Consider the following 23,766-nt stretch of genomic DNA (forward strand, 5'->3'; position numbering starts at 1 on the left):
GATGTTTTGCGTTTTGAATAGATCAACCTCTGACTCAAACACATTTGACCAGACACACACACTCTTTCCGATTCCATTGCCTATTCGAATCAATACATGTACCTTTCCATCTCCGTCTTCCTCAGTCTGAGTTTCCTCCATTTTTCCACACCATGTCTGAATCGAGCTCGTTCTCGCTGACCGACCACCCGCACCGCCGCCTGAACCTGCTGAATGGCAAGTGGATTCTGTGCTCGCCGCACCGTGCCAAGCGCCCGTGGCAGGGCCAGCAGGAGAAGACGAGCGGCTCGACGCGCCCCGAGTACGATCCCAACTGCTACCTGTGCCCAGGCAACAAGCGCGTCACTGGCGAGCTCAACGACAAGTACGAGCACACGTTCGCCTTCAGAAACGACTTTTCCGCATTGCTCAGCGACACTCCCGCCGGCAGCGTCTCCGAGGGCGATGGCTTACTTGTGGTAGATGAATTGAAAATCTATTGCGAATTGTATCAACCACCACCCATTGTCCTGATCCAATGTCGCTCACACAGTGTTCTTGAAACCATTTGTATTGTTTTTCTCATTCAATTGGTAGGCTCAGTCGACGCGCGGTCGCTGCCATGTCATGTGCTTCTCGCCAAAGCACAACCTCACCATGGCGCAAATGTCCACCGAGGAGATTACCGGCGTCGTGCACGAGTGGATGCGTCAGCAGAAGGAGCTCAGTGCAGAGTACGAGTACACGCAGCTCTTTGAAAACAAGGGTGAGTTTTGGGTGACCATTTTTCGGAATCTGAGATGACCTCTGAGCGAAATTTGGAAAAGCCGGATTCTGAGACCAGCCGGCAACAAACCCCCCCCCCCGCCTTGCTTGCCACTGAGCGAATCATCATCTCGATACTAACACATCGTCGTGTGGCTCACAGGCGAGGTCATGGGATGCTCCAACCCGCATCCGCACGGCCAGGTCTGGGCCTCGGACACGGTGCCCGAGGAGGTCTCGCAGGAAGTTGCCTCCTTCCGTCTGCACCGCGCTGACAAGCACTCGTGTTTGCTGTGCGACTACCTCGCCCTCGAGCTGAGCAAGCAGGAGCGAATCGTGCTGGAAAACGACTCGTTTGTTGTTCTTGTGCCATGGTGGGCCTATTGGCCGTTCGAGACGCTTGTTCTGCCGCGCACGCACACGTCGAGGTGAGAGCCAGATGTTTGGTTTTTAGTTCTTGTTCCCGTTTTTGCTCAATGTCAGCGCACTCACTTTCTGTCTCGTCTGTCTCGCTTCGGCTCTGCCTTTTGCAATTGGTCTCGTTCTCCTCCTTGCTTTTTATATTCGCTCTGCCTGGGCCGTCCTCTAAACCTCTAGCATTGCTCAGCTCGACGAAAAGCAACAGGTCGACCTCGCTGCCATTCTGCAGAAGCTCACGTGCAAGTACGACAATGTCTTTGAGTGCAGCTTCCCGTACTCGATGGGCATTCACTCGAGCCCGAACTCGATGCTTGCATCTGGCGAGTACCACATGCACATGCACTTTTACCCGCCGCTGCTTCGCAGCGCCAGTGTCAAGTGAGTGCAACTCTTTTCACCATTTTGTTCTTTTGATTGCTCGAGCCCTTGTTTTCTCACTTTGCGTTGAATGCGACAAACAGGAAATTCTTGGTCGGCTACGAAATGGTGGCTGATATTTGCCGTGACATTACCGCCGAGCAAGCTGCCGAACGATTGCGCTCGCTGCCAACTGTCCACTACACCGTCTCGTCGTCGTCTTAAGCCCCGCTGCATCATCCGTTCGAGGCTTTGTTCTTCTTTTTCATACCAATGATGACCGGGCGCTTGTGAAACAAACAGTTCTTCCTTGTAAAATCTCAGACAACATGCACAAATAGAACGGGGCAAGACTCGAGTCCAATCAAATAAACGAACTGGTTCCGGCCAGCAGGGCTCCCAAGTCGCGAACGGAGTCCAATTCGGGGTTGTCGAATGCCATTCCCGTAAACGCAGCATAGAGCTGTGCGGCATCAACACGGTCGGTCACCTCCCAAGTCCAGCAACTCGAGACTAACGCCCAAAGCTTGTCGTTGCAAAGCGGTGGACGAGACAGCCGCTGGCCGCTTTCGAGGAACTGCACGATGGCTTTGGAATCGACGCCCTTGTATGGCAACACACCCGCGGACATGACCTCCCACATGAGAACTCCAAACGCCCAGACATCTGATGCAGGCGACGACTTGCGGAAGAGCAAAAACTCGGGCGCCATCCACTGAATTTGCAGAAACACAACACACGCCAAAACACATCCAACCATGCCGAGTGAGCAACGCACCAACAACAAACTTTCCAAGACGAGCATCTTACGCGAACTGGTAGCGCTCCACGCGTTTGCATGCGGTAGTAGTTCTGCTCCTCGAGCTCGCGAGACAGGCCAAAATCAGAGATCTTGACCACCAAGTCCGCTCCCACAAGACAGTTTCGTGCTGCGATATCGCGATGCACAAAGCGCAGCCCAGCAAGGTATGACAAGCCGCTTGCCACTTGCGAAAACATGTGCAGGTACTCTCCTGTAGTTGGTGTCAACCCACGAGCGTGGCACGATTCGATGCACTTGTGCAAGTCACCGTACGGAAGCAACTCGAGCACGAGCATCCAGGGCTCCTCCTCGACAAACACTTCGACAACGGAAACAATGCTGGAATGGTTGAAGCGGCGCATGATCTGGGCTTCACTGGCAAAGTCACTCTTGCTCTTGTCGCTGGCACCGGCTTTCAGAGTCTTGACGGCAACGGCAACAGTGGCAACAGTCGTTGCGCTGACGGAGAGAGATTGACGTGACTTCTTTTCGAGCCATCGGGAGGGCACATGCGCCAGCCAGACCTCACCGAAATTGCCCGAGCCAAGCTGTGTTGAGAGCTTCAGCTCATGCCTCGAGAAGCGCTGGTGCTGTTGGAACGCGGTGACACTCGCAATATACAGGTCTTCATAATTGTCAACGGGCACCGAAGGTCGGAAACTCGCGCGCATTGCATCAAAATCGGGATTGTCCTCGGTGACTTTCTCACAAGCTGGATTAACAGTGTTGAACAACGATTCATCGGGAGCTGTTGGTTGTGGCAGTGATTCGTAGGGGTCTTCTTGCACCACAGTCTGTAGTACCGGTTGGTAGGTCTCGTCTGGCACTCGTAAATTGTTGTCATACATTTGATTACGAGACACCGCCTCGTAAGTTGGATCACTTGCACCGGAAAGCTGCTTGCCCTTGGAGGCTCCAGAGAAGTTCGAACGTCCTCGACGACGTCTCAATCCGACAACCAGCAGGACGATCAGAATCACAACAACGCCTCCCGCTGCTGCGCCTGCAGCAGCTGCAGCTACTGGAGCGGAGCTTGATTCGTTGGTATCATGCTCGTCATCTTGAATGACAATTGCCATCGCTTGAGAGGCACCAAAGCGCGCCCCTCCTTGCAGATCCTTCAGGCAGATGAACATGACTCGACTGCCATCCAGCAAGCTGTTGTCGTGCAGCAGTATCGCGAGCTCAGCCTCGTTTTGACCGTCTCCAAATGTCAGCACAAACGGCGCCGCGTCCACATCTCGTGTCAGGTTTGCTGGGGCTGAGGACAGACCCAAACCCGACAGAGACGCGCACACGGGATCGGACGAGAGGTCGGTTGTCACGACAAAGCTCAATGTGACGACACCGACTTGTGAAATCTCGCGCCACAGAGGGAGCCGAATCAAGCCAGAGTCCTCGGAGACGGTCGTTACAAGTGGATTTTGTCCCGAAGAGGGAGCAAACTCAACCACGCCGTTGACGTCGTCATTCCTCAGAATGGTCACAGTCGCCACTGACATCCACGACAAGGTCGCACCAGTCACGTTGACGAGCGTCACAGTAAAGGTCTCGTCGAGTTCAGAAGCACTGTCCTTTGAAACCTCAATGTCAAACGAGACACTCGTCTGCGAAGGTGCCATGATGTGCATGTTGTTTTGATTTGACGCGTCAAAGTCGTCGCCGGATGCAGAAAGAGGCACTGCGTTGGTCTGGAAGCTGACTTCTGTGGCACTTCCGCCGACACGTTGCACTGTCAGAGTGACCTTGCCAGCATCCTCGACAACAGAAATTGTCGGTTGAACAAAAGACAAAACGCCGGTTACACCATCCTGGGCTTCAATAGCGCACGGGATGGTAGAGTCCAACGACGTCGCGCCAACAAGAAAAGTTGCTTCCTGACCAGCGCTGGCTCCGTTCGCCGTCAAAACAAGCTTGAACAGCTCGGTCGGCTCCTGTGCGCTGTCTGCGCTGATCGTCCATGATGCCAACGCAGTACTTTGTCCAGGTTCAAACGTGATAGTGCGAGCGGAGCTGTCAGCAAAATCAGCCGAGCTGGTTGTTTCATGCGCGATGGAGACAACTCCCGACACACGGCGGAACGTGCCACCGACACGCGAAACTGCGACAGTCACACATCGCTCTCGCGAACAAGCAGACGGCTCTCGCCCGTCGCACTCGGCGTGAGACTGACACGCTCGAACGCCAAAGATCCGAATGGATTGTCGTTCATGCCGATGCAAACGTCTGTAAAGTTGCTGATGGGGTCTATGGTCACGCCGTAGCTTGCCGAATCCAGCTGCACCCAAAAGTACTCGTCCAACTCTGGGATTGAGTCGGCAAGCAGCATCACTTCAATCTGTGCACGGTCCACACCAGCAGCAATGGTCACGGTTTGACTTGAAGAGGCCGTGTAATCTTCGGGCGCTGATGCTCGATTGTCGGCGGACAGCGTCGTGTTCTTGAACCTTCCGCTGTGCATCGACCAGGTAAATGAAATGGCACCATACAGACCACCAGAGCGGATGACTTCAATCGCCACCGTGTTGTTCAGCTGAGGAACTCCACCAACAAGGGGCAACTCTTCAAAGCAACTGGACGCCCGCGTGATTGAGAGAACACCACGCGCATTGTCGTTCTCGGGAATGGTGACCAACGCCAGCGCCAATGTCGCATCGACACGGCCAGGTCCGGACACATACTCCAAGAGCAGACCAAACATTTCATCCAGCTCAGGGACACCATCGGCAAGCACTGCAATAGAGACTTGGGCCTCGACATCGTTTTCGCTGAAAGTGACAAGCTGGGAAACAGCGGCATAGTCGCTTGGGGATGCAATTCCCACACCATTTGTTTGACTTGAGCTCAAAGTCAACGTGCGCACGCGGACGACCGTAGTTCCCAGAGTGCCCTTGAGCCGCTTTAACTGCACAAAGCCCGTAGAGCTCTCCGCCACTGACATTTGAGTCAAGCTGAATCCAAACACACCATAAGGGTCGTCGTGTGCGTTCACGGTCACGCGAGAAGTCGAATAGTAGCCGATAGCTGCGGCAGATCCACTGCCAGTTACCGTTGCATCTACGATGGTATACGTGTGCTCGACATCAAGAGTAGGCACAGACGAGAATGGCAGCTGAATGACCTTTGTTGCTGCGACTTGATTTGCGGGAATCACGATCGAAATGTTTTGGGGCACTGGGAAATCGCACCACACAGTGACATTGATGGCATTCACGAGTGATGCATACGAGTACCTCTCAATCGTGAGAGGGTAGGTGCCAGCGGTAATGTCCACCCGAAACGCGCGCGACGCCGCGGAAAAGCGTACCACTGCATTTGGATTGTCATTGGCGTCCACGGCAATTGTCGACTTGTTAAACGCGCTTACTGAATCCTGCAGTTGAACAAAGATGCTCCGAAGAGGCTCGGGGTTGTCATTGCCAATCACCACAATCGTAATGGATTTGAATGTCGCCGAGATTGAAGACCAGCGGAGATGGGGTCTCCACAGTGTAATCAACGCCGAGGATGAGATCCAGCGAAGACACGTTAAAGAGGACAAGAATACCGTCAAATTCAGGAAGCATTTCAACGCCGTCAGAAAGGAGTACAAACCGCGAGCTTTCCGCAAAAGCCGCTGAATTTCCAAACACGCACTGGACGCCGTTGCCCGCATAACCGATTTGGCAGGTGCAAGTGAAGTTGCCGGGAAAGTTGGCGCAGTCAGCAAACTCACTGCAAGGCAAAGTGGCGCACTCGTCGACGTCCGTGCAAACAGTGCCGTTGCCCACGAATCCGGCATAACACGCGCATTCAAAGCTGCCAATGGTGTTGGTGCAGGTGGCATTCCCGTCGCAATTGTCCAAGCCTTCTTGGCATTCGTCAATCTCCGAGCATGATTTGCCGTCGCCCTGCAACCGGAAACCATCGTAACAGGAACAATGGTACGATCCTGGAACGTTGTTGCAATTTTGGCCACAGTTGCCATTGTTTGTCGAGCACTCGTCAAGGTCTGTGCATCCGCTCGGACCGCGGCCAGCGTTGTTGATGCTGTATCCCGAGTTGCAAGCGCAAGTATAGTCGCCAATGGTGTTGTTGCAGATTTGATTGCACTGGTTGCCGCCGCCCGGAGCGCATTCGTCTCTGTCCGTGCAGGTCAAAGTTGAACTCCAGCCCCAAGGCCCGCTTGAAGGACACGTCGTGGTAGCAGAGCCACCAGAAAAGCCAGACTTGCATGCATAGGTGCACATGCATCCAGTAGTGTTGCAGTTACAAGAAGTGGCATTCATGACGGCAATCGAGTTCAAAGGAGGCATCGGGAACGCGCCGCACACGTTTGAAATGTCACAATTCGGGCCAGTCCAGCCGCCACAGCAGCTTTTGACGCCACCTGTGCCGCACGTGTAGCAAGCAGTGGGAAGGGATGTATTCGCGCAGTACACGCATTGGAAGTCGGTCTGCCCCGACGTGCCAACTGGCCAGTAGTTTGAGCCAACGCAGGACTCGCAGTCTTTGCCCGTGTAACCAACGGAGCAAGTGCAATTGCCACTCACAGCATTGCAGGCAGTACAGGCGGGGGGATTACCGACTTGACAAAACTCGGCACACGTCGAATTGTAGTAGTTGGCATCGCAATTGGCGCGGAAGGCGACGTAGATGTTTTGCACCGGAAACGTTCCGCTTGCAGTTCCTCCCAAATCGTACCACGTTGAAGAGGAGACCGATCCATAATCAGCGTTGGTGTTCATGGGTACTGTGAAGGTCCTTGAGCCCATATCATCGTTCGCATTCCAAGGGTCGTAGTCCTCACAATCAAACCACCAGACGATCTGGCCACCAAAGGTGTTGACGACCACGTTGTTGTAGTAATACGTGTTCCAATTCGGAGTGGCGTTGTCGTCTATCTCCCCGAGTGACTTGGAAACTGTGGAGGCACCCGCGAATTGTGCCGACGAACTGCATAGAGTATCACCTGTGAAGAGCACGAAAACGAAAAAGAAACAAAAACGGTCAGCTCGAGTTGTGCTGAGAAACAAAGGCAAGACGAAAAAAAGAAGCCCGTCAAGGAACCAAACTCTGGCGTAAAAACCTCTCGAGAGGGGCATTAGCCTTGAGTGTCGAGTCAGATGACGCGCCGACCAGAGAGCAAGAAAGGATTCAAAATCGCAATTCCCACCACCAAGAATACTCACAAGTGCCGTCGCCGGATCCACAGCCACCAGGCACTTTCATGCCTTTGAGATACGCCGTGCATGTCGCACGATATTGCGCAGCCATTGTTGAGCGCGCGCACACGCACATCCAAGCCGCCAGCAGCAAAAGCTTCACGACTTTCATCTGGTACGTGCTGAATAATAATCTGTCATATCCAAGTTGAGCAAAACCAGAGCAGGGGTTTAGCAGCAACATTGTCTGAACGCTTGAGCCAAAATGAGAGCAAATAAGAAAAACACGGCCAGCCTCCGTTCGGCAAAAGTGACACTCTCATCAGTTATAGCTATAGCGACTGGCAGTGACACAGTCAGAGAAGCACGAACCGGGGAGGCGGCTCCCATCACTCTATGAGCTACTGTTTTTTTTTTTTTTTTTTGTTTTTTTGTTCTTCGTGACTGATTTTTTTTTTTTTTTTTTTTGCCTTTTTCAAGAAGGAGCATCAGCCTTCCCAACGCTCCGATCCCCACTCCCACCACACACAGACACAAGTAAGATGGATCATCGCAGTCCTGTTGCGTTGCAGCGCGTAAAGCGACATGCTCCAGCAACAGACTGACCCGCCAAGCATCACTCAGTCTGATCCATATGCGACTCTTTTCCCATCAATCCCACACATGCCGCCGTTCGCACGCCTTGCTTCATTTTCGAGGCTGAATGAGTCGACATCAAGACACATAGAACAGTGTGAAGCAACAAGAGCGCGGGGGAACACGAGCAAAGCAACAAGAGAGAGTAGTATCAACAAAGAGCCGAAACAGCAAACGGAAATTTACTGAGAAACGACTGGATTTCTTTATTCATCACAATTGGGAGTCCTCTTGCACTCTTGGTCATGTAGAATACGAGAATCTCATCCATTGTAGCATTATTCGGCAGTGTGAGTCTGGGGGGGGGGGGAAGAGAAGTGCTCGATTTGCTCGTCACAGAAATTCAGCGACCAACCTCCGGGTTCCGTTTATGGCTCGAGGGGGGTTGGTTTCGAGGCGTTTCATTCTCTATAGCGCCCCATAATGACCATGCACTTGGAAATTGTTTGTAGATGGAGACAGTGACTGACATTCGGTCAGGCATTTTGACCTGAACTGACGCATGGAAGAAACGAGATAGCGACGAACGCGTTTCAAATTCTCAGACTTTTTGTTCTCTCAACGTCAACATAATTTCAGTCCTCAATTTTTGCTTCTCAGCATTTTTGTTTCTGAGCCCTCATCCATCATCCATCATGGCGCATCACCATCACGAGCATCATCACAGCCATCATCCCCATCATGGCGGCTGTGCGCTTGTCAACGCCGAGTCTGGCGCGGTCGTCCACTCTGGCCTCGAAGCCCACTACTATGTCGTCAATGAAGCTCCTGCTGCTGCCGCCAACGCTGCTTATGCCTCTGCCACTGGCACGGCTGCCGCTCCGCTGCCCAAAGCCGTGTGGTCGATGGGCGCCTCGACGCTCAAAGTCCCGATGGCCCTCCACGCCGAGGCAAGTCCCTGCCTCTTTCTCCCCAACATACATGTTGCTTTTTTGGATGTCACGCAATGCCATGCCCCAAGCATCTGGTTGGTGGCTGCGCAGTCGCATCAGAAGAAGCACCTCAATGCATTTTTGACAGGCTGTTGAAAATTCGCGTTCGCTCCATCATCGAGTTTTTGCCATTGCGCAAGAAGCGGATGGTCAATGTTGCAGATATTTACTAGGGTTGCTTCAACGCGGGAATACAAGTGGAGGAGAGAGAGAGGGAGAGAGAGAGAGAGCGAAACGCTGAGATTGATGGCAACAAACACCAAAAATCTCAGAAAAAAAGCAACAAAATCTCAGAAAATCTCGATTGCTGTGCATCCACTCATGTCTTTTGTTGATACAATTGTTGCAGACACGCGCCAAGCTCGTCGACTACTACCGCGCCCACTTCCATGCCAAGGAAAACACGGATGCTGTTGTGCTGCTCGAGGGCGGAAAGCTCCAGCACCAGTACGACACGGATCGCGAAATGCTCTTCCGCCAAGAGAGCTTCTTCATGGTAAGGTTGTCGAGTCTATTTGAAGCGAACGAAAGTAAACAAAAACGACTTTTCAAGGTACTCATCGTCTCTTTTCCCCCTGCCAACGCGGCAAATAATAGTACCTCTTTGGTGTGACCGATCCGGATTGCTACGCTGCTCTGGACATTCGCTCGGGCGAGTCCACGCTCTTTGTGCCGGAGCTCGACCCGAGCTACGCCATCTGGGAGGGCGTCATCCATCCGCAAGAGTACTTCCGCATCAAGTACGAAGTGACCCACGTTCGCTTTGTGAACGAGCTCAAATGGTGGTTTGGGCTACGCAACCCTGAACACGGCGTTCATGTCCTGACTGGCGTCAACTCGGACAGCAAATCAGTTGTGCCGCCGGCCAACTTTGATGGTCTTTCCGAGTTCAAGGTCGAGTAAGTCGAGTCTCCGAAATCTTGGTGGTTGCAGTGGGGTTGTGTGTCTGTCTGTCTGTCTGTCTGTCTATTCTGCTCGAGGCTCACGCTCTCTTTGTCCCTTGCTTGTCTCAGCTCGTCCTTCCTGCACGCCGCCCTCAGCGAATGCCGTCTCATCAAGACCCCGAAAGAAATCGAGGTCATGCGCTATGTCAACAAAGTGAGCTCGGACGCCCATGCTCGCGTGATGGCCGCCTGCCGCCCTGGCATGATGGAGTACCAGCTGGAAAGCCTCTTCTTGCACGAGACCTACTCGATGGGCGGTTGCCGCTTTGCTGCATACAACTGCATCTGCGGCGCTGGCCACAGCGGTGCTACGCTGCACTACGGTCAAAACTCGAAGGCGATCCGTGAGAATGACATGATGCTTCTGGACATGGGAGCTGAGGTATGGATGGTTGGCGTTTTTGCGGTTGGTTTTCTGCCCTCTTGCTCCCCACGCCACTGCGGTTGGTTTTCTGCCCTCTTGCTCCCCACGCCACCACCCCCCGCTTTTTTTCTCTGGTAACAACCTCCCTCCCTCCCTCCCTCCCTCCCTCATTCCCTCACAGTACCACGGCTACGTTTCGGATATTACGCGCAGCTACCCCGCCAATGGCAAGTTCTCGCCCAACCAGCGTTTCATCTACGAGACTGTCCGGCAGGCGCAGAAGGCTGTGATGGATGCGATGCGTCCTGGCGTCAAATGGACGGACATGCATCTGCTGGCTGAGCGAACCATCCTCGAGCAGTTGAAGGCCGGTGGCCTGCTGCAGGGCTCTGTTGATGAGATGATTGAGGCTTGCCTCGGCTACGTGTTTATGCCGCATGGCCTTGGTCACCAGATGGGCTTGGATACTCACGATGTTGGTGGCTACCGCGACGCGTCGGAGCGCAGCGAGCGTCCTGGCCTCCGCAATCTCCGCACCAACCGCGTGCTGGCCGAGGGCATGGTCCTGACTGTCGAGCCCGGCGTGTATTTTGTCGAGCACCTGCTCAAGAAGGCCTTTGCCGACCCTGCTCAGTCCAAGTTCCTCGTCAAGAGCAAGCTGGATGAGTTCCGCGGCTTTGGAGGCGTCCGTCTCGAAGACGACGTCCTTGTCACCGCAACGGGCTACGAAAACCTGACGACTGTTCCTGTCACGATCGAGGAGGTGGAGGCCATCATGGCTGCTGGTGCCAAGAGCCGGTCTGCATGAGGGCGCTTTCGCCTGAGTTTGGTTGTTTTCAGTCAGTGTTGAAATGCTCTCGCTCCGACTTGCTCTGTTTGACTGATGAAACCAGCTTCAAACAAGTCCAACAACCATGTCCATATGGGGGAGAGGTGAGGAGGGGGGGGGGTGTTCAAAATCAGTGCAAAATCAGTAAAAAGATGATCCGCTCACCCACAATCGGGGTAGAAACGCACTTGATCATCATGAATAATTTTTCCATGCACAGCTCTCAGCACCAGGGCTGTTTACTTTTGAGTTGTCTCAAAGACTAAGACCAACCTTGCTTGAAGCGTTCAGTCTCCTTTCCACTCATCGCTTCCCCCCCCCCATTCGATGCAGGCTGCTGCGCTTGATGCCTTCCGCGCACAAGCCAAAAGCATCCTCCTACAGGTAAAATGACAAAACAATCACAAACACCTCATATTCCTCATATTCTCAGACCCCAAGCTGCTCAGAAATCACCGGCGTTTTCGTATTGATTCACGACGAGTGCTTCTCGGTGTGCCATTGCGGCGTTGTGATTGCTCACCGTTTTGATCTGATTTGCATTCAACAGCACGACGCTGTGGATGCGAGATGGCTCAGCAGCCAAGCTCAGCAGCAGGCTCAGCACGCTGGTCATCATCGCAGTCAGCCCAAGCACCCATCGTCCGTTCTCACGGTGTCGAGCAAGACAGATGCTGCTGCTCCCACTACTACTACTGCTGGTGGTGGTGGTGGTGGTGGTAATGGTGCTGGTGGGATGAGCACCCAGCCACAGCGATCGCAGACGCTCCATTCGCTGCGGCGCGGCTCGTTTGACGGCTTGGCAGCAGACTTCCAGCCACAGCGCACAGCGATCGCTGCGACTGCGATGCGTAATGCTCATGCTAATGCTCATACTAATGCTAGTGCCAATGCTGCGAACGGATCCATCTTTGCGTCGGCGTACGCGAACGCCGTCAACGCGAGCGAAGCCACTCAAGGATCCTCGCTCAGTGCAATGCACATTGACAGTGCTACTACTGCAACTACTGCTATGCCGTCATTATCGCGACGAGCTTCGCGTCAGACTGCTCAGCATAATCATGTAACAAGCAGCAGCATGAACGAATTCAAGAGCACTTCGAGCCAAGAAAGTCTCGTACAAGTCGAGGCAATTGCTCGTGCTGCGCGAGTCTGCGTCGAGACGGGCTCCCCGCTGTCAACATCCACGGTAAGTTACATTTTGGCGTACCACCGCTTGGTTTGGTTTGCACTTGAAGTCTTCTTCCATCTGTTTCTTTTCCACAATGTGTGCTGTCCCGAGACTGCCACATGCACTATTGCTGCACTGTTTGTGACCGCATTCGCTCACCCTGGTCTTTTCTTTCTCACAATTTTCTTCTTCTCAGATGGAGCGAAGTACCGCGCAACAAAAGACCCTTCGTGTGATGCAGGACCTCTTGTTTGAGTTTGGCGACAAACGCGCGGCGCTTTCCGTCCTCACCGAAGCCCTGATCCGGTGCACCCTTCGCGATGCCACGTTTTCCGTTTCCGAGGTCGTTTTGGGCCTGACCATCAGTGCTGAGCAAGCTCTTCCTGACCTGTGGATTGCGATATATGCCATTATAACCCGCCTTGCGCCTTATTGCTCGATGCGAGACGCACATTCTGTTTTACGGTAACATTTGTCGCTAGTTTCTCTCCTTCTTTGACGCCAAGCAGAGTAACTCAGCTGCGCACACGCTCACACAAACACACAACATCACACCCAACCCTTTCTTCGACTTGCAGACACATCATTAAAACCTTGTACCGCATGCCACATCGGCTCTCCTGGCGACAGGCAGAATGCGCGTTCGTGGGCAAGCAAGCAGCCGCCGTGGTGCTGCGATGGTTGCTGCCAAGCTACGTCTCGTTCCATGAACTCCGCACAACGCTGCACTCGAGCGACCGTGCTTACGCCGCAGCTGCAGTCACGCCGCAGATTCATGCTGCTCGTCTTGCTGCCACGACACGGGCAGCGACTACCAGTATAGAGATGGATGCGGATGGCACGTCGTTTGTAACGACAAGCGTGGCTGATGCTCAATCGTTTCCCTCGCATCCGATCGCCCTCAAGACTCAGGCCGCGACGCCTGCAATGCCTTTTGCTCCCGAAAAGTTTGGCCTCGCGACACATTGGATTGCTGACGACCTCACTTCAGGATTGGTCTCCAAGTTTGAGGATTTGTCGTTGTGTCTTTCCTTCTTTCATCTCCCATTCTGCACACCGATCACTGGATTCTCGTCTGCCCAGTCATGGCAGGTTGCACTGATGAGCGACCCCAACGCAGAGCACCCGGGCAGAAATGCCTTTGTCACTCCTGCATCTGCGCGTCTCCAGCGGTCGCTCGAGCCCGTCTTGCAAGAGGTGATTATTCAAACTCTTGCGGGTCACGGTTCCGAGCCCCTCTTGTGGCCTGGAGACCGCACCCTTTTGCGACACATCACCGCAAATCAGCTGGTGCCCATCGTTGCCCGTCTCATCGCTCTGACGAATGATGTGCTGGGTCGTCACCCTCTGAATCCGCAGGCGTATCGGGACGATTCTTCCAACCATCATCCCCCACCTCCGCTGACGGAGCAGCAATTGAAAGAGGACATTCCGCTGGAGCTGTTTGCGAGATGGCACGCATTTTTCGATTTTTTCTCGGCCATGGCTTTCACGCAGGTTTGCGACATGCCACAATTCATGGCCAAGGTCGCTCTCGAGCTGAGCGACACCCATAGTCCCTTTCTCACGTGGCTGATTGCGCAAACACTGAGCCTCACGTCGACTCGCGAATCGATTCTTCGCCGTGAGCACCTTCCTGGCACCACGATCTCACCTCGCGACTTTTTGCAGCTGCATAATTCGCCCGTCACCCACTCTTGCGTACTCCAAGGCCGCGCGAAAATCGTGCAGATGAGCTTTTTCAACGCGTTGCGCAAGCTTGATTCCAAGAGCCTTGCTTCTCGTCCTCCTGAAGAGCTGCTGACGTTGACCGATTACACGCACACGAGCAAAGTCCCGCTTGAAAAGTTCCCTTCGCTGCCTGTTCTCACGCGCGAGCAACTCCAGGCACTTGTTTTTGCATCCACATTGTACACTGATTCAGCCGATGCCCTGATCATCTATCTGCAAGATACGGCCACCATCGCGCGGGTTCGGGAGCTTGGCTGGCCATCCGATCTCGAAAGCGCGGGTGCTGCCGTTCCAGGAGCCGCTCAGCAAGCCAGGCGTTTTGGCGGCCCCATTCCCCCTGAGGTTTTGGCCGACGAGGAGCTCCGCGAATGCCTCGAGGCCGGCATCAAACCTCCCCTTGAACTGCCCATCCTGGACATGCTGACCGTTCCCTCTCGAGTGCGCTTGTTCTGGGCGGGTCTCAAAGCTTTCACAGCCGGTGCCTTGACACACCCAGGCAGTATTGCGCCGGCGCTGTTGGAAACGCTCTACCGTGTCTTGTGTTCCATATCCACCGCTGTGGCGACCGTAATCGGGGAGCCTAAATCGGACATGAGTGCAGCCATTCCAGCCACACTGGTGCAGCTTACCCTTGCGACAAAGACAGTCCCCGAGTCGCAGTCAATCTACCATTACATTGCTTCGTTTTTGGATTTGTGCTCCTTCCGCATTCAGCGTCGTATGCGTGCATTCCCGCTTCACCTGCAGTACATGAGCGCCCTTCAAGCGAGCGCGATGGTGGCCGAGAGCCGTCAAGTCCTGTGTCTGATCGCCGTTGCGTGTTTGCGAGCAGTCAGTGTTTTGCCCTGCACCAACTTGCTCGAGTTGGGCGCGCTGGGGCAAGAAACGCGCTCTAAAGGCTTGCGCAATCGCCCAGAGGAACCGCTGCGCCAGTATCCGTGCTTTCGTTTCCACCCGCTACTCCAGCAGTTCGTGGGGGTCAGCCTTGCTCAAGCGTTTGCCTCGCGTGATACTGGCTCCAACAGTGATCCGTTGCGAACCTCCATGCTCGATTATGCCAGCCATTGCTTTTCGGTCGCTCCCACCATGGTCAACGCAAGCTTGATGACATTGATGCCGACCGAGTTGCGGGAGTTTTACGCGGAATCGTCGTCGCAGAAAGTGTTGGCGGCGGTTGCTGCTCTCAGAGTCGAGATTGCGCGCCAGCACTTTAAAGTCATGCAGCAAGCGTCCAGTACGCTTGGCCCGAAGCCTGCCAATGTTTCGGCGACGCCACCGACTCTGGATCAGCTTGGCGAGCTTGCAACCAAAATCAACGACTTTGCTGACACGTACCAACCAGATTCAGCCCTTGTAGCCACGCTCAAGGCCCTCAATCCCTTGTCTGTCCTTTCCGCGACGCGAGAAGCGACGGATTTGCAACTCCTCGTCAACCGATACAACCCAAATAACATTCTCATTACGGGAAGCAACCCGGACGGCGTGACTTTTGAGACGTTGCAGACACACTACCAGCCAGTGTACAACCAGGTCGTGCTGCTTCCATTGAGTTACACCATTTTGTTCAAGCTTCGCGCCAAGTCCAAACCAGGCGTCGCGCTGCATCACCAGAATGTTTGTCGCCTATTGGCTCAGTTCCCCGCCCGCTTTATGCCTGCGTACGTTGACATTTTCGTCCACTTTGTCCTCGACTTTCTGCAGCGTGCGTTCGGCCCAGCTCAGCGCTCAGATGCGCCACTGGACCCAGCCATCATCGCGCTGCACCTGGACCTGCTCGCAGACTGCATCTGGCAACGCTGGCTCGTTCCTGCTGACCTTGTGCTCATGTCCCTGGCTGCGCCGACCATTGATGGCGTGCGTGCTGCCATCGCTTGCCAGTTGCTTGACGGCTTGCTCCATCGTCCGGAGATGCAGGAGAGAGCTGATGCCTTTGTCGCCCTGAAGCTGCCTCACGAGCCATGGACATCGCAATGCTGGACGGTGCGGCTGCGCGAGTACCAAGCCAAGTTTCCAGAAGTGTTTGATTACGAGTCGCCGGCGGCTCCGTCAACGAGCCCTTCCATCCAAGTGGTCTTTAGCTGCGCTCCTCTGCGTCAGTTGACCATCATGGAGCAAGCCATTTGTCGGTTTATCGAACACAACAGGCCTCAGCTTGCGCTCAATCTGATTGCTCGCTACCAGCCATTGCTGCTCTACCACGACAGCATTTTGAGATTTGTGGTTACGACACTTTCCTTTTATTTAGCAGCACCAGGCCTAACCATGCCGTTGCGCCAGCGACTCCTTTCCCTGGTAGCCGACGGGCGGATTGCGCCCGCGACACCCGAAATGTGCGAGTACTTGACTCAAACGTTCTCACCGGCAAGCAGTGACGAGTCGTCATCCTCGCTTGACGAGGATGGAAATCTGATTGAAGTTCTGCCCAAGTCGTCGCCCGTTTTATCGCCCAATCACCACAAGATTGTGCTGAAACGCCTGGCTCGTGCTGTCTCGGTCTCCGAGGGGGGTTCGCACTTTTTCTCCCTGGACACACCCATGACTGGACCGTACGACACGCGCTTTACAGAGTACGGCTCGCGGGCGCAAGCGCTGGTACTCGTCACAGTGTGCGAATTGCTTTGCATGCCGTCCTTGAGCGAAAGCGTTCCTGCGCTTTGCAAAGCGCTTGTCGACTGCGCGGTCACTGCTTCTGCCGACGTGGCACCCGAACCGTCCCTCATGTTTGCCATCGCTCTTGTGTTTGTGAGCTTGCCCAAGGTCTTCCACCACGGTTTGTTGGCGCTTGTGAAAGATGTCGTTCTTTCCCATTCCATGTTTGCCGAGGCATCCAACACGGCTGGCCTGCACTCGACGCTGGCAGCCACGGCCACCTCGGTTCTTCATGCACCGCCGCTCGGCACCCAGGCCGGCACGGCACTCGGCAAGGACGACCAGGCTCATTCCAACAACCAGCATGCTGCCACGTCAACACGGGACGAACTTGACATGCTCTTGGATCAACTGGACAGGCCACATGCTTGCCCGACCAATCTACATGCATCCACGCGCTGCTCGCAACCCAGCGTCCTTCTCACGATTCTGCACTTTTACCTGCATCAATTGCATCAATCGCACCCCTCGGTTGTTGCATCTCTGACTGCTTTCATTGGCGACCTCACTCCCCAACTGCGTTCTGTTTCTCAAATCTGGTACTTGTGTCAAATTGTGGGGCCTTTTCTTTTTAGAGAGTCCAATGTGGGCGAGGTACAGTGTGCTCTATTGCTGCGGGGCATGGCTGAATGTCGTCGCAAATTGGATGGAAGGGAGTTACTCACTTCATATGCTTACTGCTCGTCGTCGTCGAATATTCCCCTGTCACAGTTGTTGCTTGCACTGTTGAAGGCACTGTGTCAACTCCATCAGGGTGGCAAGCTCCATACGGATTGCTCCCAATTCGAGTCGGTCATGGATTTCATGTTCCACATCAAGTACACATTCCCGCTGGGAGACTGGACTTTTGATCGTGTGGCAACGATCATCACGGCAATGCCTGCTACCTTGCAACACCATCTAAGGTTTTTGGTGCGCACCAAGACTGCTGGGCAAGCCGCCCAGCAACAGCAACAGCAACAGCAGCAACAGCAACAGCAACAGCAGCAACAGCAACAGCAGCAACAGCAGCAACAGCAACAGCAGCAGCAGCAACAACAACAACAACAACAACAACAACAACAACAGCAACAACAACAGCAGCAACACCAACTGCATGGACAACATGGACAGCCGCAAGGCCATCAACATGGCGCTCAAGGACTCCACTCTCGATCCGGATCTGCCATTCCAATGACCACTTGATGCTCTTCTCAATTTTTTTTCTGCAATAAATATCGTTTATGCTGCTGCGTGACGAGTGTTTTGTGAATAGACTTGGAGTTTGCTTGAACAGCATCTGATGCCTGGAGCGTGAAAATTCACAATCAGGTGGGGGAAAAACCCGTTGCATTTGAACATCACATGACAGTAAAACAGAAGCAAAACAAGACCAATGGACGACAAGAAGCAAGACAAAAGAAACAAAAAGATGGGACAGTCGCGGAACAATGCACACACATGCCGCCCAAAACTAACACTCTTGCTCCACATGAAACCAAACTCTGGGACAAAAGACGTTGCAGGGCAAAGATCACACGGCAACGCTTAGTTGGAGAAGTTCTGATAGGTGGGCTCCGTGTTCATGTACGACTTTTCGCGATTGGCGATGCGGTTGCAAGTCGAAATAAGGGCATCCGTGACAGACGCGGCGCTCTACAGCAACAGTGCAAACGTCCATTCCATCAAAGTTAGAAACTGTCCACACCGCCATCATAAAATGCCCCCATAACAACAGCTGCCACATACCGGGTTGTCCACGCCGTATTTCTGCACAGCTTCCTTGTTGCGCACAATGTAGCGATAGATGGAGGCCAACTCGCGAGCGGGGTTGACTGGAGCAACTCGGGCGAACGATTTGGGATACTCGGGCATGGTCTAGAAGCAGCAAGACAACAGGCGCAAGCAACAAGAAAAGGAAAACAAGTTACAAATCAAGGTTAAAAAAAAAAACGGATGCAGCGCTCCACGCTTCAAACGCTACAAGATGCACACAACCAGGCACGTACCGAAAGTTGATCGATAAAACGCTTCATGGCGTCTCGGTTGTGAACAATAAAGTCGTTCACTGGCGTCATAAACTGCTCCTTGGACTTGAATTCGACCAAGTTGGCAAGATTTTGAATGGACTTGGCAATCAGTGTCAGAGAGCGCGACGTTTGCTCGGAAGGATGATCTACCAAAAGAGGTGCACAACATTTGTTAGATTAGCCTCTCGACGATTCCACCCCTCTCACGCACTCTCTGTCTCTCGTTCTCTCCAACACCATCAAGCCCTTCTCGAACCCCAAAAAATTCAAAAAAAACTTACCAGCCATCATGTTGAACAGCTTGGGATTGAGAATGGCAGGGCAGATAAGACGGAGGAAGATAAAACCACTGACGGCAGAATACCTGACCACTTGATCTTGGGGGAAACGAGACACGACATCCTGCTGCAAACTATGGAAGGCAACGCGAAGCTCAGTCGGGCAGTCGTCAATAGACTTTTGAACAGCGTCCCAAATCGATTGGAGCCAATGGAGCAGGCGCTTCAGATTGTCTTTCGAGTCCGTTCCCTTGGGCAGACGAGTGGGATCCATCTACAAGCGGGACAATCACAAGAAAAAAAAATGAGTATGGACTCGGAAAAAAAAAAGCACGAGCGGCGACGGAGACAAGATGCTTACCTCGCAGGAATGCTTGTCTTCGAAAATCTCCTTCACAATGTCGCCAATGATGCCGTGAAGGTAGCTGATAGCAGTCATCTTCATAAACTGATCCATGGTCTTGGTGGCCAGAGAATTACCACGGAAAATGGTATTCGGGTCGTCTGTTTTTGGATGTGCGAAGCAGAAGAGACGACATAACGAAATTTAAACAATGAGGAAAAAAAAAACCAAACCACAACTCATCTCCTTTCACAAAAGCTCATCACGCTCGGAAGAAAAAGCAAACACGAATGGTTACCTGTCGAGTTCACCTCAAGTCGGTTGAGGCTGCGAACGAGCTCGGTGGCCGCGTTGTCGGCTTGGAAGATGCGAAGGAGCGTCTTGGCAACCTCCTCGCGCTCCTTGCCGACGCTTCCGATGGCCTGGATGGCCTGCATGTCGGGATGCATCAACAGTGACTTGATGTCAAGATACTCGCTGAAAGGAAGAATGAGCTCGTTGCTGAAGCGCGCCTTGATGCGGATGCCACCGAGCTTTTCCTTGTCCTTGTCGTCCATGGACTTGAGGTCGTACCAGGCCTCAACGGGCTTGTCGCCGCGAACCTTGTCGAGGTCGAGCACAAACTTGGCCATCTCCACGTCCTTTTGCAGCTTGTTCTTGTTGATGACGACGATGGAGGCGGTCGAGCACGAGGCCGGAATGTCATCAAAGGTAAACTCCTCGACCCACATTGGCTGGGCGCGAGTCTTGATCTGCGTGCGTGCCTGGTTGACGTTGTCGAGGCTGATGAGGCAGTACGGATGCGAAATCTTGGAGGGCAGGTCGCGGGCCTCCATGACGCCGAGCTGCAAGCTCTTAATTTCAATGGCTTCTTCACCAGGGACGGGGCGACGGCCCGAGTCGTGGCCACAAAACTCTTTGAGCGAGTCCAGCCAGCCTTGCTGCTCGTCTTCCGTGTTTGCGCACAGGTAGTACGTTTTCAGCGCGTCGATCGTGTTGGTGATGATCTGGAAGCAGTTCGGGCGGCCAAAGAAGGTCGAGTGCAGCGAATGGACTGTCGACATGGTCAAATCAACGATACCCTTGGGGCGAAGGGCGTTCTCAGACTCGAAAAAGTACAAACGCTTTTTCGCACCCATGAGCGCAAAGTACAGCTTCTTCCACTTCTTGTTGGATTTGCGGGACTTGCGCACGAGGTAGCCGCATCGGTTGTACGTCGTGGCGCGCGTTGTGGTGGTCGAACCCGCCTGAGGACGCGACGGTACTGGCGGCGGCGCGGCAAACTGCGGCGTCATCTGCTTGGCAATCTGCTGCGCGACCTGCATCACGGCGGGGCGGTCGACCGCGGCATAAATAGACTCGACCTTGGCTTGCTGCAGGAGTCGCACAAGGTGAAAGGGAGAGGGGGGGTTTAAAAACAAGGGGGGGGGGAAGAGCGAGATATCGAATGTCAGTCGCCAAAAACCAGACTAAAAACAAACAGGATTGTGCTGTTCTTACCGGAGGGAAGGGCTCCACCAGCGTGCGGTTGTCCGTAAGGGGCTCGCGGAGATAGCGGGCAATGACATCGTCAATCGAAGAGAAGGTGCGGCCACCGCAGAGGTATTGACGGCCAGACGATTCGATACGGAAGTGCTTGACCACGTTGCCGACACTGCACAGCCCCAAGAGGGAAGCAAAGATTGGAAAAAGGCGAAAGGCAATTGAGTGAACGCTTGCACGCATTTCGATAGGGCAGTGTTGCTTGGGCAAACAAACAAACAAACAAAACCAACATACCGGAAGGACAACGAAAAGTCGCCAGGCTGGTTTTCACTCTCGCGAACAAGGAAGGCGCCATCATGAGCCTGCTGCACAAGCATCGTCTCGGCATCCTTGCGAGGGATCTTGCCGTGGAACCACTTTTCGCGGGGCGGCACGACCTGTTTGGAAGAGAAAGACATTTTTGTTCAAAAAAAAAAAACAATTCAAAGCACCCGAGGTTAGTGTCAATAAGGGGAACGCGGACAGAAACAAAAAAAAAGAGTTTTGGCTCCACCACCCATGCTCACCTTCTCAATCAGTTGGACAAGTGTACTCGGAATAAAACCGACGGAACCAGCAGCAGGGCCAGTCTCGATGCGCGCCCACCACCAGCTGGGATCGTCGTTGTTGAGGACGGCAAGAACATCGCCTTGGACGAAGGAGAGTTCGTCGGTGGACGACTTGGTGTAGTTGTACAGCGCGAGGACTGTGTTGCGGAGGCCCGAAACGTTGCTCGAGGCCGTTTCCGGGGGAACAGGGTACTTGAGGCAGAGATTGCCAGTCAAGAACGTGCCCATGTAGTAGCTGATCAGATCGCCGAGCGAGTGGAAGCGGCGGCCGCCAATGTAAAAGTCACCCCAATCGTTGATGATCTTGAAGTGCTTGATTCCGGTTGAAATCCTGCCGAGACCAATTGGGCGCGAGTGATGAGTTTTGTGTTTGTTGGCCAGGTTGTGTTGCAGCATCAGCATCAGCAGCATCAGCAGCACCATCATCCACAACCAAGAGAGTCGGGGTTACCGGAAGGAAAGCGAGTAATCGCCAGGGTCGCGCACAGACTCGCGGATGAGGTACGAGCCCTCGCGACCCTTCTTGAGCAAGACCTTCTCGGCTTCCTCGCGACCGGACGGGCCATGGAACCACCTAACCAGGAGCAAAGGAGAAAGGAAGGAAGGAAGGAAGGAAGGAGAGTGAGTGAGTGGACACCAGCAACAATGCGATTGCACTGGGCTGCTCCGCTGATGAGAGAGAGCGACAACTCTCACACGGCACACAGCACACAGCACAGGTTGGAGCAGAAGGACAACGATGATAAAAAAAGCGAAAGAGAAGGGAACAAACGAAGAAGAAAGAAGAAAAAAAAAAAAGAAAAAAGAAAGCAAAATTGGACAACGAGAGTCGTAATAGAGAAACAATTCTCATACGAACACTTCACTAATCGCAAGAACCAAAGATACCAATTGAAAGGCGAGAAAATTGTTTGTTGGTTTTTGATGGCTTTTTTTTTTTGCTCTTGTTGCATCCAGCGAGATGCGAGATGCGAGAGAGTGTCGATGGGAGCACAGAGCTCAGTGAGTGAGGATGAGAGTGAGGTTGAGAGTGAGGTTGAGAGAACGATAGCAAAGGCAAACAAAACAAAACAAAAACAAACAACACTCAAACTCAAACAGAGGAGCGCTGAACGAGAAACGGGGGAACGGGTTGAACGCCGAAGGGAGCACGGCTGCAGTAGGAATGATGAACTACACGACAAAGGGGGGATAAGGGGATTAGGGGAATGGGGGAATGGGGATTGGAAGGAAGAAGACGAAGAAGAAGAAACAAAAAAAAAAAAAAAAAACACCTCTCTCTCCTCCAAAACTCAAATCTTGCTGTGTTTCGCGCTGCTGAACTTGGCCGCCGTCTTCAACATCACTCTGGATTGTGGATGAAGGACGCGAAATGGCCAAAGAGACAGTGACGCACGCTCCCCCCAGACAGAATGATGCGAGAAGGGAAAAAGCCGAGGCAGGCCAAAAAAAAAAAAAAAAAAAAAACCACAACAGCAACTTCTTTGCTTCTGTTCTCGTTGTCTCGCTCGCCGTGACAGAGGAGAAGGGGAGAGTTGGGTGGTGGTGTACGGTGTGTTTGAAGGGGAGCAAAGCACAGCCCCACTCCCACACCGACGTCCATCCATCGTCAATCCAATGTTCATACTCAAATCCCAAAGCGCGCGACAAACAACTCACAAAGCCAACCCGTCTCAAACCCCCTCTTTCAGTCCCCTTGAGTGTCGAGTATACTGGATTTGTCGCACTCACTCTCACACACACACTCTCTCTCTAGTCTCACTCTCTCTCACACTCTCACTCTCAATGGCAGCGCATCGCCATCGCAAAAAAAACCAAAAAACAAAAACAAAAACAAACAAAAACAAAAACAAAAATCAAAATAACAAAAATCCAAAACGCAACCAACTCTCGACAAAACGCACTCGGATTCCGGCGGTGCGTCGTGCTGGCTGTGCTGCGACTGGTACTTTGAGCCGACGACCGTCTCGTCCACAAAGTCAAAGTCGTCGAGCGGCTGCTGCGAGTCGAAATCAATATCCGTGTAATCCGCCATTGTTGTTGTTAGAAAGAGAGAGAGGGAGAGAAAGAGAGAGAGAGAGAGAGAAAAAATAGATCAAAATGAAAAAAAAAAAAAAAAAAAAAAAAAGAGTGAACAAAAAACTCAAAATTTGAAAGGAACTGCAATGCTTCACTGAATCACCGTTGCAATGGTGAAGCACTCACTGACATTGAACTCAGTCGTGAAGTGTAAAACGAGAGAAAAAAGAGGGAGAGAAGCGAAAAAACAAACGCTTCTCTCTCTCTCAAACTCAAATCACACTCTCGCAACCTTGGAACG

The 23,766-nt window shown here is 53.2% G+C and overlaps 6 protein-coding genes across 6 annotated transcripts; 4 read left to right on the top strand and 2 right to left on the bottom strand.

The window, feature by feature from the left end:
- The first annotated feature begins 129 nt into the window (after nucleotides 1–129).
- Nucleotides 130–1,945, top strand: CAOG_06963 (UDP-glucose-hexose-1-phosphate uridylyltransferase). Its single transcript, XM_004343637.2, has 5 exons — nucleotides 130–458; nucleotides 577–745; nucleotides 908–1,172; nucleotides 1,342–1,542; nucleotides 1,626–1,945. Exons 1-5 carry the CDS (start codon nucleotides 153–155, stop codon nucleotides 1,744–1,746), a joined length of 1,062 nt encoding a protein of 353 aa, XP_004343687.2. The 5' UTR covers nucleotides 130–152; the 3' UTR covers nucleotides 1,747–1,945.
- CAOG_06964 (tyrosine-protein kinase transforming protein SEA) lies at nucleotides 1,886–7,579 on the bottom strand (the record flags this gene model as incomplete). The annotated part of the gene is made up of 5 exons (XM_004343638.2): nucleotides 1,886–2,236; nucleotides 2,332–4,336; nucleotides 4,438–5,696; nucleotides 5,791–7,274; nucleotides 7,495–7,579. The coding sequence occupies 5 exons, from the start codon at nucleotides 7,577–7,579 to the stop codon at nucleotides 1,886–1,888; spliced, it is 5,184 nt and encodes a 1,727-aa protein (XP_004343688.2).
- Nucleotides 7,580–8,948: 1,369 nt separating this feature from the next.
- Nucleotides 8,949–10,316, top strand: CAOG_09027 (hypothetical protein; the record flags this gene model as incomplete). Its single annotated transcript, XM_011272413.1, has 4 exons — nucleotides 8,949–8,993; nucleotides 9,385–9,531; nucleotides 9,633–9,934; nucleotides 10,049–10,316. Coding segments are annotated over 4 exons (762 nt in total), but the record flags the coding sequence as incomplete, so codon positions are not given.
- On the top strand, nucleotides 10,317–11,151 carry CAOG_09028 (hypothetical protein; the record flags this gene model as incomplete). Its single annotated transcript, XM_011272414.1, has 2 exons — nucleotides 10,317–10,361; nucleotides 10,525–11,151. Coding segments are annotated over 2 exons (672 nt in total), but the record flags the coding sequence as incomplete, so codon positions are not given.
- A 325-nt stretch (nucleotides 11,152–11,476) lies between these two features.
- Nucleotides 11,477–17,928, top strand: CAOG_06966 (hypothetical protein). Its single transcript, XM_004343640.2, has 5 exons — nucleotides 11,477–11,556; nucleotides 11,723–12,361; nucleotides 12,540–12,808; nucleotides 12,922–17,317; nucleotides 17,435–17,928. Exons 1-5 carry the CDS (start codon nucleotides 11,500–11,502, stop codon nucleotides 17,906–17,908), a joined length of 5,835 nt encoding a protein of 1,944 aa, XP_004343690.2. The 5' UTR covers nucleotides 11,477–11,499; the 3' UTR covers nucleotides 17,909–17,928.
- Nucleotides 17,929–18,035: 107 nt separating this feature from the next.
- CAOG_06967 (hypothetical protein) lies at nucleotides 18,036–23,573 on the bottom strand. Its single transcript, XM_004343641.2, has 11 exons — nucleotides 23,351–23,573; nucleotides 21,898–22,020; nucleotides 21,405–21,777; nucleotides 21,133–21,275; nucleotides 20,854–21,007; nucleotides 19,652–20,726; nucleotides 19,372–19,514; nucleotides 19,014–19,284; nucleotides 18,712–18,878; nucleotides 18,452–18,580; nucleotides 18,036–18,358 (listed from the first exon to the last, which is right to left on the bottom strand). The coding sequence occupies exons 1-11, from the start codon at nucleotides 23,479–23,481 to the stop codon at nucleotides 18,251–18,253; spliced, it is 2,817 nt and encodes a 938-aa protein (XP_004343691.2). The 5' UTR covers nucleotides 23,482–23,573; the 3' UTR covers nucleotides 18,036–18,250.
- Nucleotides 23,574–23,766: the final 193 nt, after the last annotated feature.

The sequence above is a fragment of the Capsaspora owczarzaki genome (assembly GCF_000151315.2).
Source record: "Capsaspora owczarzaki ATCC 30864 unplaced genomic scaffold supercont2.13, whole genome shotgun sequence".
Classification (NCBI taxonomy): Eukaryota; class Filasterea; order Ministeriida; family Capsasporidae; genus Capsaspora; species Capsaspora owczarzaki.